An 18,456-nucleotide genomic window follows, 5' to 3' on the forward strand; every position below is an offset into this window, starting at 1 on the left:
TTACGGCCATTGAGCAGTGAGGGTTCTTTAGCGTGCCACACCTACTGTGACACGAGTCATCCGTTTTTAAGGTCATCTCCGAGAACCCGTGACATTCACATCTGATGCCGAGCGTTTGGCGATGGAACTGTCACTACCTGTTTTAACGACTTAGGTGTGTCGCGGCCGGGATTTGAACTCCGGCCTCCCGCATGCGGGGCGAACGCTCTAACCTCTCGGCCACCAAATCAAATCAAATCATTTAAATCAATCGACGGCTGACTTTAACAATTTAAAGGAACCAACTTCAAATATAAAAAATTTGCAAAATTCAAAGACTTTACCGCATTCATTTGTTGTATATATATTGTTTAACGTCCCACTCGATAATTTTTCACCCATATGGCAAACTTTAGACGTCAAAATAGGTAGTGATTGCTACTTCGCCAAACGCTCGGCATTTAGAAGACTAGTGAGGGTTACGGGTCGTTCAGGTATGACCTTCAAAACGGAGGTCCCGTGCCGCGGCATGCGTTTTGAGTACCCTCCTAATAATCGCTGGCGTATGCGCGCCAAGCGATTAAAAATCACGCCATTTAGCGGTATGATCTTTTACACATTTACAAATCTTTCTCTTATATATAGTTATGATTGAATCTGAATTCATCCTAAAATTAATGAAGGATTTGAATGTAAAAATTAATTAACATAGTTTGTTTTTGAAGATTTTAATGGATTTAAAAAAAAAATGAAATTAGTAGAGTAGCTGTTTATGATACATGGTGCTCGTGTTATTGATGATAATTCTAACATTACATGTACAGTGGCGTAGCTTCCATTGAGGCAACCGAGGCAGCTGCCTCGGTAAAAAAGAAACACCTTTTACGTTGTTAAAATGTCGATAGCTTCTGGGGACCCCCTGCCTCAGTAATATTCGAACCCAAGCTACGCCTATGATGTAGTGGCTATACTTTAATCTACAACCTTTTTATTCATGTGTTGATATGCATATAAACGGATCCAGAAATTTATGAAAAAAGAGGGAGGGGGGCCTCCATACGAACGTTTAGACAGTTTTTACCCTTTTTTATACACTCCCTCTGTTTTGAGGTAAGCTCAAAACGAGTAGCTGCAGCTCTCTGAAAAAATATTTTGACATAACAGAGAGCTACAGATCCACCCCTTATAAAAACCTTCGATTTACGGCGCACTAAAAGCTGCGCACGGTTGAGACCTTATATCGTTGTATTCTTGAGTTGCTGTCTCATAAATTTAATATGAAAAATTCTTAACATATTTTCTTACTATACTTGTGTCTAAACATACCTTCAAATATTCATTAAAGCCCCATACGACCTGAAAACTCCCAGCTTCAAATGATTTCATTTGTTGACGTAGCCATGTTAGGTAGCCGGTTTCTTGGACTTTCACTTTTCCTGGAGTTAAACGTTTTAATCTTTGAATTTGAATTATGTTGGAGTTAATTACTTTTATGGATTATTCTAGCTATACTTTATCCATAACAAAATCAATGAATAACAACAAATACTTCATTTAGAGAGCTGAGAGCGAGAATTTTCTTCGAACATCTTCATCTTGGCGTTTTAAATTTGTTGGGAATAAATTTCAAAAGAAAGAATTTTCATAATGATAGACGATTGTTGCAATTCAAAGCACATTACGAATTAACTTTTTCTCAGGAAAAATAGTTTGGTGGAGGAATATTATAACACAAGTAAAATACAAGTTACATAATGTAACAAACAATTAGTAATGAAAGCAGTGGCAGATTTAGAGGGGGCGGGGTCCCAGTGCCCTTACCCCTTTCTGTGCCCCCCCCCCCCCCCAAAAAAATTTAACGATAGAACAGTAAAAGTGTCAGATTTGACACTATACATATAAACAAATTTATAAGGATAAACAAATGAAGTAAACTTAAAAGCCGCAAAATCTTTTTCATATTAAAGAAAATGGGAAATTGAATTGGTATATAATGGAGAAAAATATTGCAACTATGTTACACAAGGATGGCAAAAATCGTATTGCTCTTATGCAGTCCTTGCTCCTTGCTCTCCCAGAATGTGAGGAGGAAAACCTAGAAATCTACCTCGTGTCTCTGTGTTGTATACCTAACTCTGCCTTTTGAATGTATATTTAAGTGAATTATTATCGCTGACGTTTGTAACACTCAGTCATGTTTTATCATGATGGGGTTTCTGCCTCAATTATTCAGGCCAAAACGTACATGTATTGCCAACATCTAGACATACTTAAATGATGAAGTTTTTCCAATGATGCTGATTAATAAAACATGTTACTGCCTTATTGCAAAGCATCAAACTTTTCAAATCCCATGATGTTGTAAAGTTAGTATCTACATAGTGATTGACTGTACCTCTTTAAAGAACAACTTTGTAAAATATATCTGTAATTACTAGCCTAAGGGAAGATGCTGTAATCTGTAAAAATATATCTGTAATTACTAGCTTAAGGGAAGATGCTGTAATCTGAAATCGTGCGAGTCCGATACATTTTTAAAAGGACATGGACACGATTTGAGCTGAAAATTTTATTTTTCAATTGTTTATGTTCAAAATGCTTAACTAAGGTATTTCTAATGGTCAGCAAATATTTAACTGTCAGTTGTCGAGTTTCAAGAGAGATACAGAGCTCACAATTCTTTGTTACGGAAACAAGGCTCGTACCCTGTTTTGGTTTACATATAAGCTAAATATACCAGTAAAAGTTCGTTTAAAGCATATTGTTCAATTTACAAGTTAATTCTGAACATAATTTAATAGTTTCTAATGTTTAGGTCATCTCATTGTTTTAAACATGCTATTTTCCATCAAGCAATCTTTAAGTAAACAAAAACATGGCACAAGCCTTGTTTACATAACAAAGAATTGTGAGTGCTGTATCTCACTTGTAACACAAAAACTGTTATTCAAATTTTGGTTGACCGTTAGAAATACGTTAGTTAAGCACTGTAAACAATAAGAATGGAAAAATTAAATTTTCAGCTCAACCGTGTCCATGACCCTTTAAGAACTTAACTTCTAGAATGATTTGAAAAGAATATTTTGCATTTTGAGATCTGATATTCTTGGCACGATGCTCAAATTTTGAAAACCTTGTTTTGCATTCACATTTGATCTTACATTATGTAGTTGATTAAAACGAAAATATTTAGATAATTTTCGTTTTCGAAACCAGCAACTTTGTGATTCTTTCGATTTACTTAATTTTGATATCAATGTTAACATAACGTAATTATGTACCAATTTGTATTCATGTTCTATAGTTTCTGATTGGAGAATTTTAGATTGCGATGTAGTTTTATATCATGCTTACTTGATTATACAAGTAACAAGCTAATTGAAGAAAATTGTAGTGTTTATCTATAGATATTTTACCTCTGAATTTTATCAGCATTTCATTATTGTTTTTATTTTTACATGCTAGGTGTTTTGATAGTTTTTCTCCAATTTCAAAAGCACATATATATCATGCTAATTACAATGAAAGTGAATGCAACATAACTGTAATAAACATTTGACGCAACCTGACAGTTCATTTCAAATTCAAAGCACTCTGTACAAATCAATGAGTGTCTAAAAACATGAGGAATAGGTAAGTAAGTATCTCGCACATGAAAACTTGATTTGTAATGTGCAAATACATGTACTACCCATCGAATCTATATTCTTAATGGATACTGTTTCTCTGCTCAAATACAATTCTACGGTTTATTGTTTTACAACTCTTAACTGCTGCATGTTGTGTTGGATTTAAAAATATCTACAAGTAATTACTTATGGAAGTTACAGTACTGCGAATTTAAGTAAAAATCACGAGAACAAATTACAAGGTGTATGTTTCAAAACCTGTTCTACTGAAGCTATGAAGAGGTAGAAAACTATCATTCGCCTCTACTATACACTGTAGTATGTCATTATGTAAGCCCGGCTTTCAGTACTTTGATTAATGTTTCGAATGCTTAACTAAGGCATTTCTAATGGTCAGCAAAAAATTTGAATGTCAGCTGTCGAGGTACATGGGAGATACAGAGCTCACAACTCTTTGTTATGTAAACAAGGCTCGTGCCATGTTTTTGTTTACATAGGTTAAATATACTAGTAAAAGTTCGTTTAAAGCAGAAGTCTCAATTTACAAGTTAATTCTGAACACAATTAAACAGTTTCTAGTGTTTAGCGCAAATCATTTTGTTTTACAAATGCTATTTTCTATTAAAAAAACATGGCACAAGCCTTGTTTACATAACAAAGAATTGTGAGTGCTGTATCTCACTTGTAACTCAAAAATTTATATTAAAATTTTGGTTGACCCTTAGAAATAAGCATTGCAAATAATAAAAATGGAAAAATATTTTTTTTTTTTTAGCTCAATCGTGTCCATGCCCTTAAGGTATGGGGTTTCAAAACCTACCAGCAGGCGGACGCAAAACATATAAAAACAAATAGACTAACACTTACAAAACAATGCAGTATAGGACATAATAACTATATGTAAAGGCAGGCTCCACTTTTCAAGGACCTTTTAAAAAACACACAAAAGAAACTTCTGAAATAAGATTTAATTTTTACATTATTTTTCATGTAAACAACAAGCAATGTTTACAAGAGATTTCATTTTAAAGAATATATAGATGTACTAAATCTCGTCAAAAACAGAAAAGTGTTCATTAATTTTTCATAGACAGGAATAAGTGTTGTGTACAAGAAACAAAACATTATCATTTTCTGAATATATGTAACAAGGCACATAGGCCTTAACTGTCACAACAATTAGAATATGTTGCTAGTGAAACTTTCAGTCAGAGAATTGGAACATTTTGTTCCATGATCACAATTTTTATGCAACTTAATTTTTTCCCCATGACAAACTTTACACTCATTCACATGTACATTGTCTATCCATATAAATTCAAACTCTACTCAAGATCTTTCCTCTCACATGAGCACATTTCTAAAACTTTTTTGAACCCAGTGACCATCTAATCCCACAGAGTGATCATTCTTCTCTTTGATACCTTTCAATTTAAAACTAATCATTTTATAGTGTCTAACTAGCTTTCTAAAACTTTGATTTTTGCATACTTTGATTCCATCCCTCCCAACCCACTATCACAATTCTAATGTGTTACAATTAACAATAACTTTTTTCTGCTTGTGTTTTTATTTTTACACTTAGTAAAATATTTAATGGTATTTATTGGTATACTGTGATACATGTAGCCCCAAATTGGGGCCTAAACCCCTTACCTATGCATTATGGATATAATTTTGTCAATTTTGTTAAAAGTCTTGCTCATTATTATGTATATTTCCTATGTCTGATGTTCAGGTGTTTATAGACCTTTATCATTTATACATTTTTACTGATAACCAATTACGCACTCTGAACCCAGGAGTGACAAATTTAGAATTATAACTATGTTTGTGAATGTTCAGGAGTATATCAAAGATTTTCAAAGATTACAGTATTTGTGGTGTCATGTCTTGGACCCTGAAAATGTTTTGTTTGTATGTTGTTTATGTCCTATTTGCAGAAATGGCATCATTTTTTATGCCTAAAGGTGAAGTGCCACAAATGTACCTTTGCATGGCACTTACATAGCTATGACCTCTGTGCTAGATCAAACTTTCAACAGTAGATTTCAATTTGATTGAAAGTCTATCAGAGTTAAGTATTTTGACAACAAAAGAGGCCAATCCTTATATCATGAAGCAGCAAGGATTACCTGCGTTTTGATAAAGTTTACACATCTACCATCACTTTTTTCCATTAGCTTGATCAACTAATGAATTAATACTATGATTAAAGTTATTTCAATTTAGAAGTCCATAACAATGTGCAGTGCATGTTCTTCCCGTGGGGATCCGGGTTAGAATACAAATGTAGGTCCTCGGTACCCCTTGCTTGTCGTAAGAGGTGATTAAATAGGGCGGTCCTTCGGATGAGACCACAAAAACCGAGTTCCCGTGTCACAGCAGGTGTGGCACGATAAAGATCCCTCCCTGCTCAAAGGCCATAAGCGCCGAGCATAGGCCGAAATTTGCAGCCCTTCACCGGCATTGGTGACGTCTCCATATGAGTGAAATATTCTCGAGAGGGACGTTAAACAGCATTCAATCAATCAATCTTCTATTTCAATGTTTTTCATGAATAATACAAACTTATTCAGTGTACAAGCAGTCAGAGTGAACCTTCAAATAAATTTCATTTCATACATCTTGTATATGCATTGGCATTTTAAATCGAATATTCAGCACATAGTCTGAAAAAAAAAACCCCACCCAGACATTATGAATACATGTATTTGCTTCATAATGTGTAATAAAGCAGCATAATGCATTTGAATAAACATTTCAGTCCTGAATATTTTGTTATTTCAAATAAATGTACTAGTCTCACATTGTACTACTTCTTTTCTAAAAATGTTCAAAAGTTTTTTGAATGATGAACATTGCATGATGCATAACATTGGTTGGGACAGATTGCAATAGGTCACCCAGGGAAATTAAAAAATTGGAATGTTCTAATTATTTCAGGAAATTGTGGCTATAGTTTCATGGGCCACGTAGTTTCAATAATGCTTGATGACGCTTTTCTATGGAATTCACTATTTTTACTAAAATTTTGATCATTTAACAAAATTAAGTTACCTATAGTAATTAAATCACTACATTTGAAATATCTAAAGTTTTGCACTAAGAAGATGCTGTATGAGAATTTCTGTCTTTCAACAATTTAGTAACTCAATAACCCCAGTTTGGCTCTTGAAAAAAAGTAATATTAGCCTCTATCCATAATCTGATTAACTGAGTCTTCTTGTAAATTTCCTTAAAAATTCATTGAACAAATAAGTTTATATATGTATGGACGAACTGTCAATTCTATCAGTATGCAACATTGTCTGTCTCAAAGTTAGTTAGAAAGCCTATCAACTGCTCTTTATATCCTGACAAATACATCTTCATTCATTTCACCTATAATAAAATTATTATAACAAAATCAAGGAAATTGTATTTAGAATTGTACATTATTTTCAATATACTCAGTACATAAATACTGCAATGCCTGATACTATATATATGCAATAACAGTATTACCATATAATAGGTATTTTCTGTGGGTTGCAAATTATATTGTGTTTCCAATTTCTGCAGTAACATTATACCTATCTATACCTGTATGTATCGATATATATTTTTTGCGATTTCTCCTATCCACAGAAAATACCTGTTATACAGGATATACCATCTCATTTCACAGTAACAACAGGTACATATGTCTTATTAATTATGTAACTTTCAATCTTAACTCCAATACAGATACTGAAAACATCTTCATCTTAATATTTTGGGGAACAGAAAAATTTCAAGGTCTTGTGAAAGTACAACAAACACAATATATAAACATACATGTATAGACCTATAGATATTTAGTACACACATATGTATTGCACAGCAACTATCTCTTGATCTAGTTGGCAACTACTTTTGATTTTTTAATAGTCATGGGAGTGGTGTTTGATTGTCTTATTGTTCTACAAACTTGGAAAATAGTGACAGTGAAACTCCTCAATACATCCAGCTGTCAGACTGAGACAAACGGCCACTTTAGAGGGGTGACTGATTTACTGACACAACTGCTGATGAGTATACCTAAAAATGAAAACACTAAAATTGGAAACACAGAGTTATTTTGGCTGACACTTGACTTTTATATCTCAATCATCATACATCTAGTCCCTCTATAACTTATTTTTAATACAAATTCATAATTTATGTAAAAATTGCCTAATATACTGCCACATATAAATTTTATCCCCTATTGTGGCCCCATCCTATCCCCAAGGGGCAATGATTTGAATAAACTGAAATCTGCACTTCCTGAGAATGGATGCATATTGATATGACTTATAATAGCCCTGCTGGTCTTGAGAAGATTTTTAGATGTTGTTCCCTATAAATTCCCATATAAAACTTTGTTCTCCTATTGTGGCCCCACCCTACTCCCCTGAGGCCATGATTTGAACAAAGTTGAATATTCACTACCTTAGGATGCTTGCTTATGAACATGACAATTCATGGCCTAGCTGTTCATAAGAAAATTTTTTAAAGACTTTTTACTGTAAATTCCTAAATATATGCAAGGAATTTATTATCAAGTAATTTCCTGAGAGGCATCACTCGGCAATTAAAATTCCTTGTTTTTATTTTCAATTTGCTAAATTATATGGAAAGGCTGATGATCAACAGAGCACTTGTGAATTTATGTTCTTGCGATTTGACATATAGGAGTCATTCCGCGATATCAAGTACTCGCATAAAATATCCCATATAAAACTTTGATCCCTATGTGGCCCTACCCTACACCTGAGGGCCACATATTGAACAAACTTAAATCTGCACTTTCTGATGATGCTTGCATATTAATATGACTAATCAAGGCCTTCAAGTTCTTGAGATTTTGATTTTTTCCTATATATCCCCATGTAAAACTCTGATCCCCTATTGTGGCCCCATGCTATCCCTGGGAGCCATGATTTGAACAATTTTGAATCTCCACTCATTAAGGAAACTTTCATACAAGTTTTGTCTTTTCTGGTTCAGTGGTTCTTGAGAAGATTTTTAAATAATGCCACCATATTTTCACTATATCTTAACTATTTACCCTTTGAATAGGTTGTGACCCTTCATTTGAACAAATCCGTGGGGATCCGGGTTAGAATAGGTCCTCAGTACCCCTTGCTTGTCGTAAGAGGCGACTAAATGGGACAGTCCTTTGGATGAGACCGCAAAAACTGAGGTCCTGTGTCACAGCAGGTGTGGCATGATAAAGATCCCTCCCTGCTCAAATGCCATAAGCGCTGAGCATTGGCCTAAATTTTGCAGCCCTTCAGCGGCAAATAGTGATGTCTCCATATGAGTGAAATATTCTCAAGAGGGACGTTAAACAATATTCAATCAATCAATCATTTGAACAATTTTGAGTCTCCTTTACCAAAGGATGTTTTAAGGCACGTTTAGTTGAAATTGGCCCTGTGATTCTGGGGAGAAGTAAAAAATGTATAAAGTTTACAGACAAATGGACAGACAGACAACAGGTGATCTGAAAAACTCACTTGAGCTTATAGCTCAAGTGAGCTAAAAGCTGACCAATGCCTGTTTTCCAGAAGTGAAAATTTCTTTACAAGACTTTTGCTGGGACTTTTGAAATTGGCAGATTTTGAGGGGGAATGGTTGATATCGGGGGTTGTGGGGGTTGTTGTTGTTGTATAGAATTGAGGAGTTTCACTGTATTATATATATAGTGTAACGTTATTCAATGAAGCCTTCTCAGCATCTAATAAAACTTTATTTGACTTAAAGAGTTAAATTGTGTCAAGAGAGAAATGCTGAGAAATACTTTCATTCATTTGTTAAGAGTCTTCTAATTGTTCATTTTGACAGAGCAACATTTAGTCCTTTTTTTTCACTGTGTGCAGAATGTTTTATCTGGTCATAAAATAGGCAATGTTCTTTCTTTCATATCATTAAAGGGACATGGACACAATTTGAGCTGAATTTTTTTTCATCAATTTCATTTTTACACGTTTAATATTTAGAATGCTTAACTAAAGTATATCTGAAGGTCAGCAAAAATTTGAATGTCAGTTGTCGAGGTACATGGGAGATACAAAGCTCACAATTCTTTGGTATGTAAACAAGGCTCGTGCCATGTTTTTGTTTACATATAGGCTAAATATGCTAGTAAAAGTTTGTTTAAAGCATATTTTTCAATTTACAAGTTAATTCTGAACACAATTAAATAGTTTCTAGTGTTTAGCACATTTCATTTTGTTTTAAACATGCTGTTTTCTATAAAGCAATCTATATGTAAACAAAAAAAAAGAATTGCAAGTGCACATGTAACTCAACAACTGATCTTCAAACTTTGGTTGACTATTAGAAATACTTTAGTTAAACATTGTAAACAATAAAAATGGGAAAATAAAATTTGGAAATTTTTTTGCTCAAATCGTGTCCATGCCTCTTTCACGATATTTCTGCATGAAAGCAAAACTTAACTCCATATAGCAGTTTATTTCAAGGTTTCTGTGGTATAATACTAACCAAAATATTACTATGGTCAGTAAAAGTCCAATGTGTATGCATCAACATTGGTTTCAGAAGCACTTTGAAAATACCTCTGACAAAATTAAGTTGATAAGCACTGATTCTTAAAGACAGATAATATATCTACATATTTGAAAAAAAGCACCAAGAGAAACTGATACCAATTCCTCTGATATTTTACACACAACACACGCCTTGTCACACACTCAACAGGTGTACATAAAAACAATTCTTATATTCACACATGGAACACAATAACAGCAAAGAATATTTCATCGCTAGTACAACTTTTCAGTAAAAATTTAAAAATATAGATACATTTATGTTGCAAATAAATAAATGGGAATGTCATGTAATATCTAACGAAATATGGATTCAGTGTACAAAAAAAAAAATAAGAGGAAAATTTTTTATTTGCCCAAATCTTGAAGTGTATGGAAAAGAATCTCTGTACAAAATTATTGGTCCAATGAAAATTTTTGGAGAGTAAATTGTGTACACGCATTCTTCTGATAAGAATTTGAAAGATGGCACATTTTGAAGATAAAACTCTCAAGAACACATAGATCTTCAAAAACTAACATAGTCTAGTAGGTAAAATATTTTTGCATAATTTCGTAAACCTTCTATTACCTGAAATTAAATTAACTCCTTTTCAACACATGATATTCATGAGTGAGCCAACATATGCACCTTCAGTGTAAACAAAATAACCAATTCGTGGTGACAAATATTTGCAAGAAAGAAGGGCTCATGAATATATATTTCTCACAAAGGAAGAAATTTAAGAAAAAATATCTCTTGCACATTTCAGGTCACACAAAAATAAAACATAAACAAGTGGTCAATGGGACAAATAATTCACCTGAGCAGTTGGATTTTTCCCAGTAAAACATTAAATCCCAATCATGACCCCACCTTTGACATACAGAACATGGTGTGAACAAACTTGAATCTGCAAAGTTAAGACTCTTGAATATTGTATGACATTTTGTACTATCAGATGATAAGTTAATATTTCTATAGATACCTGTGTAAAACTCTGTATCTCCACCCTGACTATGGAAATCATGGTTTGAACTTCTGGACCAGTGGTTCTTTTTTAAACATTTATTATTTCTAAATTATCTTCCCTTGGATCATTATCTTGGTTTTTGATCAAACTTGGATCCCCTTCACCCAAGGATGCTTTGTGCCAAATTTAGTTAGAATTGGTGTCAAACAGATGAAAGACAAACTTTGATCAGAAAAGCTCACTTGAGTTTTCACTCAGGTGAGCTAAAACCACAATTAAAAATGCACTTTCATATTATGACTTATTAACATCATGGAATGACTTCCTTTCTGAGGCGAGCTTTCTGAAGGATCTGAGTACGCTTCTTCCTCTCAACATTCTGGTTACCAATTGTTTGTTTGAGGGCGGGAAGGGTGACGGTTTCCCTGTTGATATAAGCTACCTCTGGTCTGTAATGATGGAAAGAAAATTGTGAGGAAATTTAAATGCTGTCACTCAGAATTGAAAAATTTCTTATACTTCACATAATAAGGGGTGGGGGGTGGGGGATGAATAAAACATTTCATGTAAATATGACAATCACTATCTAAATCATCGAAAAATACCAGTCACTTCGTTATCATTGGATAATGAGTAGAAGGTAAAGGTGGTCATCACAACAGAAAGTTATCTGCCAGCAGCAATTAATTCAACAAATAATTTAAGCTTAAAAAATCAAACTCATATGACTGAAAGGATGGTCATGGTTAATACAAGTATACATAAATTATATGTAAAATGGTCTTACATAAAATGGCTAATGCAATATCATTAGAAACAAAATGACCATAAATATGTAATTTTACATGTATATGAACATTTCCCAAATTATCATATGAGAGGTGTTCCAGAATTAATGCCACCTGCATTGCTCCTCGTATACTACAAATGTTTTGATCATTTAACACTAACACACACACACACACACACTAATGAAGACAGCTATAGATAACCTACAGTTTCCTGGATGGATTTTTGAGTGCGACTTTAGGCAGGCTTTTTTCCTTGGCAGATTTGGCATCGTCTTCTGCTATGTAAGCCTTGGCAAGAAGATAGGCATCAGGAGTCCACTTATGAGAATACAGCACATCTCTTAAATCTGATTTCAAACCATCAAGCTGAAAGTAAATTTTCAAATGTACCATTCTATATATCAATCTCTACCCAGAGATATTGTTCCCACTACACTCCACTAATACCTCTGTCAATGTCTAAATAGTACCGGGTATATCAAAATGTACTAAAACTAACTTAGCATATCAAACTGTAATAATATCTAAACAAATCAAATCAAAGACTTTTAAATAATCCCACCCTATTTTTCTTATTTCTAGATTATTTCCTCTTGGAGGAGAGTGTGGCCCTTCTTTTGCACAAATTTGAATCCCTTAAAATTACCCAAAAATACTAATTGTGCGGAGTTTGGTTGAAATGACCCCATGGTTTTTGAAAAGATTTTTAGAATGTCACATCCAATATTTTATAGTTATTAACTATCACTCCTTTGAAGAGGGTTTGACCCTTCACTTGAACAACCATGAATCCCCTTAATCTAGGGAATCATACCATAAAGTTCCTAGAACTTTATTTACGTGTAATTATATGAAATTCTCTAAATATGAAAATAGAATTCTCATGGATGATAAGTTACTTGTATACAATTCTACTAGACTATTATGAAAAGGAATTTCCTTTATTGTAACGCATGTAAAATTTATGTGTTGCAGTATAAACATAACAAGACAATTTACAATTTCTGTAAAAATTAAAATTTACTCATAGGAAAAGCTAAAATACTATCACTCGTGGATTTTCCAAGAACCATCTCGGTGATGATTAATTATTGGTTTTCAGAGTGTTACTAGTACATGTATTACAAGAAACAGGAGATAACTCTTATAGCTTTTTCATTGTAAAATTTTGACAATTTGTAAAAATATGTCTTGTGAAAGGCAAAGATAACGAACAGTGATCAATCTCATAACTACTATAAGCAATACAAAACAGTAAGGAGTAAGCATCCCCTGTCAACAGGTCACACCCGCCGTGAGTCCTATATCTTGATCAGGTAAACGGAGTTATCCGTAGTCAAAATCAGTGTGCCAAGAACGGCCTAACAATTGGCAAGAAACATGCCAGACTGCATTTGAACCATGCAATGATGGGTTGTATTGGCAAACTAGATTGCTATAACGACCATATAATTTGTGAAATGCTGATTTTAAACGAGACTGTTGGAACCCCTGCACCATCAACTTGTTTGTCAGTAGCCTGCATTGATTAACAAGAGGCCCATGGGCCAAATCGCTCACCTGAGTCACCTTGGCTCATGTTTAAAGTTTGTTCCTATATATTCGCATGCAAAACTTTGATCTCTATTGTGGCCCCAACCTACTCCTGGGGGCCATGATTTTTACAAAATTGAATCTGCACTATATCAGGAAGCTTTCATGTAAATGTAAACTTTTCTGGCCCAGTGATTTTTCAGAAGAAGATTTTTAATGATTTTCCCAATATATTTGTATGTAAAATTTTGATCCTCTAATGTGGCGCCATCTTACCCCCAGGGACCATGATTTTTACAAATGTGAATCTGCACTATGTCAGGAGGCTTTTGTGGAAATGTAAACTTCTTTGGCACAATGGTTCATAAGGAGAAATATTTTATAGATTTTTTTCTATTTATTAGTTATGTAAAACTTTGATCCCCTATTATGGCCACATCCAAGCCCTAGAGTTCATGAGTTTAACAAACTTGAATCTGCACTATGCCAGGAAGCTTTCATGTAAATCTCAGCTTTTCTGCATGGTTAAGTGGTTCTTGAGAAGAAGATTTTTAAAGATTTTCCCTATATATTTTTATGTAAAACTTTGATCCCCTATTGTAGCCCCATCCTACCCCTGGGGGCCATGATTTTAACAAACTTGAATCTGCACTATGTAAATATCAGCTCTTCTGGCTCAGTATTTTAAAAGATTTTTCCTATATATTTGTATGTAAAAACTTTGATCCCCTATTGTGGCCCCATCCAACCCCCGGGGGCCATGATTTTAACAAACTTGAATCTGCACTATGTCAGGAAACTTTCATGTAAATTTAAGCTCCTCTGGCCCAGTGGTTCTTGAGAAGAAGATTTTTAAATGACTCCACCCTATTTTTGCATTTTTGTGATTATCTCCCCTTTGAAGGGGGCATACCCTTCATTTGAACAAACTTGAAAGTCCTTCACTCAAGGATGCTTTGTGCTAAGTTTGGTTGAAATTGGCCAATTGGTTCTGGAGAAGTTGAAAATGTAAAAAGTTTACAGACAGACGGCGGACAACAGGCGATCAGAAAAGCTCACTTGAGCTTTCAGCTCTGGTGAGCAAAAATGTATGATGACTAAAAATATTGCTTTGTTGTATTTTAATTCAGACATGGTTGGTTGGTTGTTTTATATTGCTTAATGTCCGTTCGTGATTTTCCCCTCATATGGAGACATCACCATTGCCGGTGAAGGCTGGGCTACAAAATTTAGGCCTATGCTCAGCGCTTACGGCCTTTGAGCAGGGAGGGATCTTTATCGTGCCACGGCGCCTCCGTTTTTGCAGTCTCATCCGAAGGACCGCTCCAATTAGTCGCCTCTTACAACAAGCAAGGGGTACTGAGGACCTAATCTAACCCAATCTAATTAAAATTAGATCCTTATATCCGCTCACCTACGATTGCTTCACATAACGTATATGTGAAGCGATCATAGGTGATTGGATCAAAGGATCTAATTTTAATTAGATTGATTCTAACCTGGATCACCATGGGAATATTCAGACATTGTAAACAGGAATACATGTATCTCAAAAGACAAAATGAGGAGTCTTAGAGTATGCAATTGAAAATTGATAAAATTAAATTTTCTTTAAAAAATCAATAAAATATTGTGAAAAATAAACAACAAATACTTGTGATCTGGGGTTAATACAGATGTTTCTATAAATATATAAAGAATTGGTACAGAAAAAATCACAGAAAAAAGCCTTAATAACCTTAATAAAATCTATTTCTTATATTCATATATTCTACTTTCATTTCTGTCATAATTTCCTGCCATTAAAATAGATGACCTATATCTATCTGTATTCATTGTTTATAACTGAAACAGATTAATGAGGTAATGGCTCTCATTACAATTTGTAGATATATCAAAGGCAAAAACATTGGAAATCTAAATATTGACCTTTGACAATCAAAACAATAGGAATCCATCCTTTTGTGATAGAGACTTGATTCATATGTATATAGTTTCATCGTTAAAGCTCAAATATATATAATTAAGCGATTTTGACATCTTGACCACCAAAATAAATGGGTCATTGTTAATTGTTAAACCCCAAATATTGTCTAGAAACCATCTTTTGTAACATATGACCTGGTGACCTTTGACATTTTGTTCACAAAAACAATAGGGGTGTTCCTAGCCTTCAGTCACAGAAAATGTTTTATATCTAGGTACATGTAATTGGTACGTTATGAGAATCATCCAGAAACCAAGGTGTTATAGAGAGAGGAACCCATTAGCATTCCTGCAAGCTTTATAAAATTCAATTTGGCTTTTATCTTGTAAATACCGCTGAATAAAAAAACAACAACTCAGAGGCATGTATGAATTTATAGATGCATAATGAAATGGGCAAGACACATTATCCCAGTCTGCAACTATGTTGCTAAATATTGACCTGCACCCTGCAAGGCTTATATCAAATACCTCATGAGCTTGATTTTCATTGACTTTCTGAAGATGTTTTATGACAGCTTCACATTCAGCCAGTGTAGGGGGTCTGACTTGGTTACTGAAAGGATTAAGATTGCCAGCTGCTATCTGCTCAGCTAAAGCTCCTCCACCTTGTGAAACTTGCTGCTGTAGCATTTCAATGCGAGCTTGTCTGAAAAAGAAAGCATAGTAGTGTTTCCATCACTACATTCCTCTTGTTTGTTAGTTTGTATAACACAATATACATACTATAGACATATTTTCCCCACAATGTCTGTGGTTTCAATATATTTATGGACTTTAGTACCAGTGTTCAACTATAATCTTTATTTCAAATCTAAGTGGGGGTTTTGCAAAAACAACCACATTAATCATCGGAACAAATAACTACCCTGTTTTGTTTGTGTCAGTTACAAACATCGACAGACAGCCACAATGGCATCAGTACTTACTACTTTGATGTTGATTAAGATTAATGCAAATGCCTTATGATATTTCTATTTAGCATTTAATTTCATTGCCCATGTACATGCACATATGTCTATACTAATATGCAGTTCATGCAAAATCCTGATGATGGCAGATCAGCCATGTATTCATTATAGGTGACCTGCCATGAGATAGAACAGCCATGTATTCATTATAGGTGACCTGCCATGAGATAGATCGGCCATATATTCATTATAGGTGACCTGCCATGAGATAGAACAGCCATGTATTCATTATAGGTGACCATGCAGCCATGAGATAGAACAGCCATGTATTCATTATAGGTGACCTGCCATGAGATAGAACAGCCATGTATTCATTATAGGTGACCTGCCATGAGATAGAACAGCCATGTATTCATTATAGGTGACTTGTCATGAGATAGAATAACCATATATTCATTATAGGTGACCTGCCATGAGATAGAACAGCCATGTATTCATTATAGGTGACCTGCCATGAGATAGAACAGCCATATATTCATTATAGGTGACCTGCCATGAGATAGAACAGCCATGTATTCATTATAGGTGACCTGTCATGAGATAGAACAGCCATATATTCATTATAGGTGACCTGCCATGAGATAGAACAGCCATGTATTCATTATAGGTGACCTGCCATGAGATAGAACAGCCATATATTCATTATAGGTGACCTGCCATGAGATAGAACAGCCATGTATTCATTATAGGTGACCTGCCATGAGATTTTGGTTCGAAATGAGGAATTTAACATAAATGAGATTTTCGTTTTAAAATCCCGCACAAATCGGGAGAGTTGACATGTATGAATGACACACATATGCCTAATTGCGCATTGAAAATTTGATGGTCTTATCTTGCATGGTTCCGGAGATATGATGTCATAGAATATGATATATTATGGTGTAGAATTTCATTCATTTAGAACAAACACTTGAAACTCAATGATGCACACAATTTGAAGTCAATTAATTCTAAACAATGTTATGATATTTATATATTAAGAACAACCATATTTTGTTAATATTTTCTTTAAAGTATATCATACGGACATTATCTTAACTAACAGTAACCATAGGAAACATCCCCATTAGAATACTGTCACCCTAGCAACCATTACAATTATATAACTATGAAAAATATGAACTCTTAGGTCACACCAAAATGCTAAAAATCCAATTACATTATGTATTTGTCCATCAGTATTTAGAACTACGGAAACATTCGTCTCAGTCTGAACCACTTTTCTCTTTCATGGACGGCTGCCCGGTTTTGAAACAATTCTTTACACAGCAGCTTCGTTCCGCCCTGACATTTTGTATTCTGGACTTGCAGTGTTATCAATCGCAAAGCTTTAGAATAGGTGTAGCAACTATATTATCTGCTGCAGTATCTGGGTTCTCTGAACTTCAGATACAAAACATGGGTAGATGGAATTCAACTGCATCCGTATTCCTATACTCTTAACGTGTAACATTTGCTATTTGCATGGTCATTACGTCATACAGACAGGGGCTGTATGTCACGATTACCTCATATAGGAGCTTATAACCCAAATCACTGGACCAGGTCATCAATTAACAATTTCGTTATGGGATGTGCAGACAGGGGCAGCACATCCTGGAATGTGAACCACTCAGTCTGGGGCTAGGGGTTCCTTAGTGCAGCATGTGAACTAACTTGTTGTTTTCTTGTCTTAACTTGCCTATGTTTGTTTTATGGGGCGTTAATAAAGTGGCCCGATTTTTATAGGGAGCAGTACGTGACATTAAATCTGCCTATACCTTGTTAATGTGGCGAGGTAACGCCCCATACCAGAATTTTTTATTGAATGATCTCAATTTTCTAGTCATATGTACTAGTACCAGTATTTTTGGTAAAATACAAATGACGAACTTTTGTATATATGTTACCAATTTAGTGCATAATGTAGCATTAGTCAACTCCTTTTTATTATTTGGAGTGTTTGCCTGGTTGGATGTTTTATTCATTGCATATCATATATTTTTCATATACCAGGCAGCTGTTTTTTATTCTGGTTGATTTGTTGTCAT

At 34.3% G+C, this 18,456-nt stretch overlaps 1 protein-coding gene across 6 annotated transcripts in view; it reads right to left on the reverse strand.

Annotated features, from left to right (window-relative positions):
* Nucleotides 1–4,561: 4,561 nt before the first annotated feature.
* LOC125664659 (coiled-coil domain-containing protein 74B-like) overlaps nucleotides 4,562–18,456 on the reverse strand; it is a 69,275-nt gene continuing 55,380 nt past the window's right edge. For all 6 annotated transcript variants that reach the window (XM_048897506.2, XM_048897505.2, XM_056154489.1 and 3 more), the window contains 3 exons: nucleotides 15,924–16,101; nucleotides 12,139–12,299; nucleotides 4,562–11,591 (listed from right to left, as the gene is read on the reverse strand). In XM_048897506.2, the coding sequence (XP_048753463.2) occupies nucleotides 11,453–11,591; nucleotides 12,139–12,299; nucleotides 15,924–16,101 (478 nt within the window). In that variant the 3' untranslated portion in view covers nucleotides 4,562–11,452. The remainder of the gene's footprint in view (nucleotides 11,592–12,138; nucleotides 12,300–15,923; nucleotides 16,102–18,456) is intronic.

This window comes from Ostrea edulis, chromosome 1 (assembly GCF_947568905.1).
Source record: "Ostrea edulis chromosome 1, xbOstEdul1.1, whole genome shotgun sequence".
NCBI classification, from domain to species: Eukaryota; Metazoa; Mollusca; class Bivalvia; order Ostreida; family Ostreidae; genus Ostrea; species Ostrea edulis.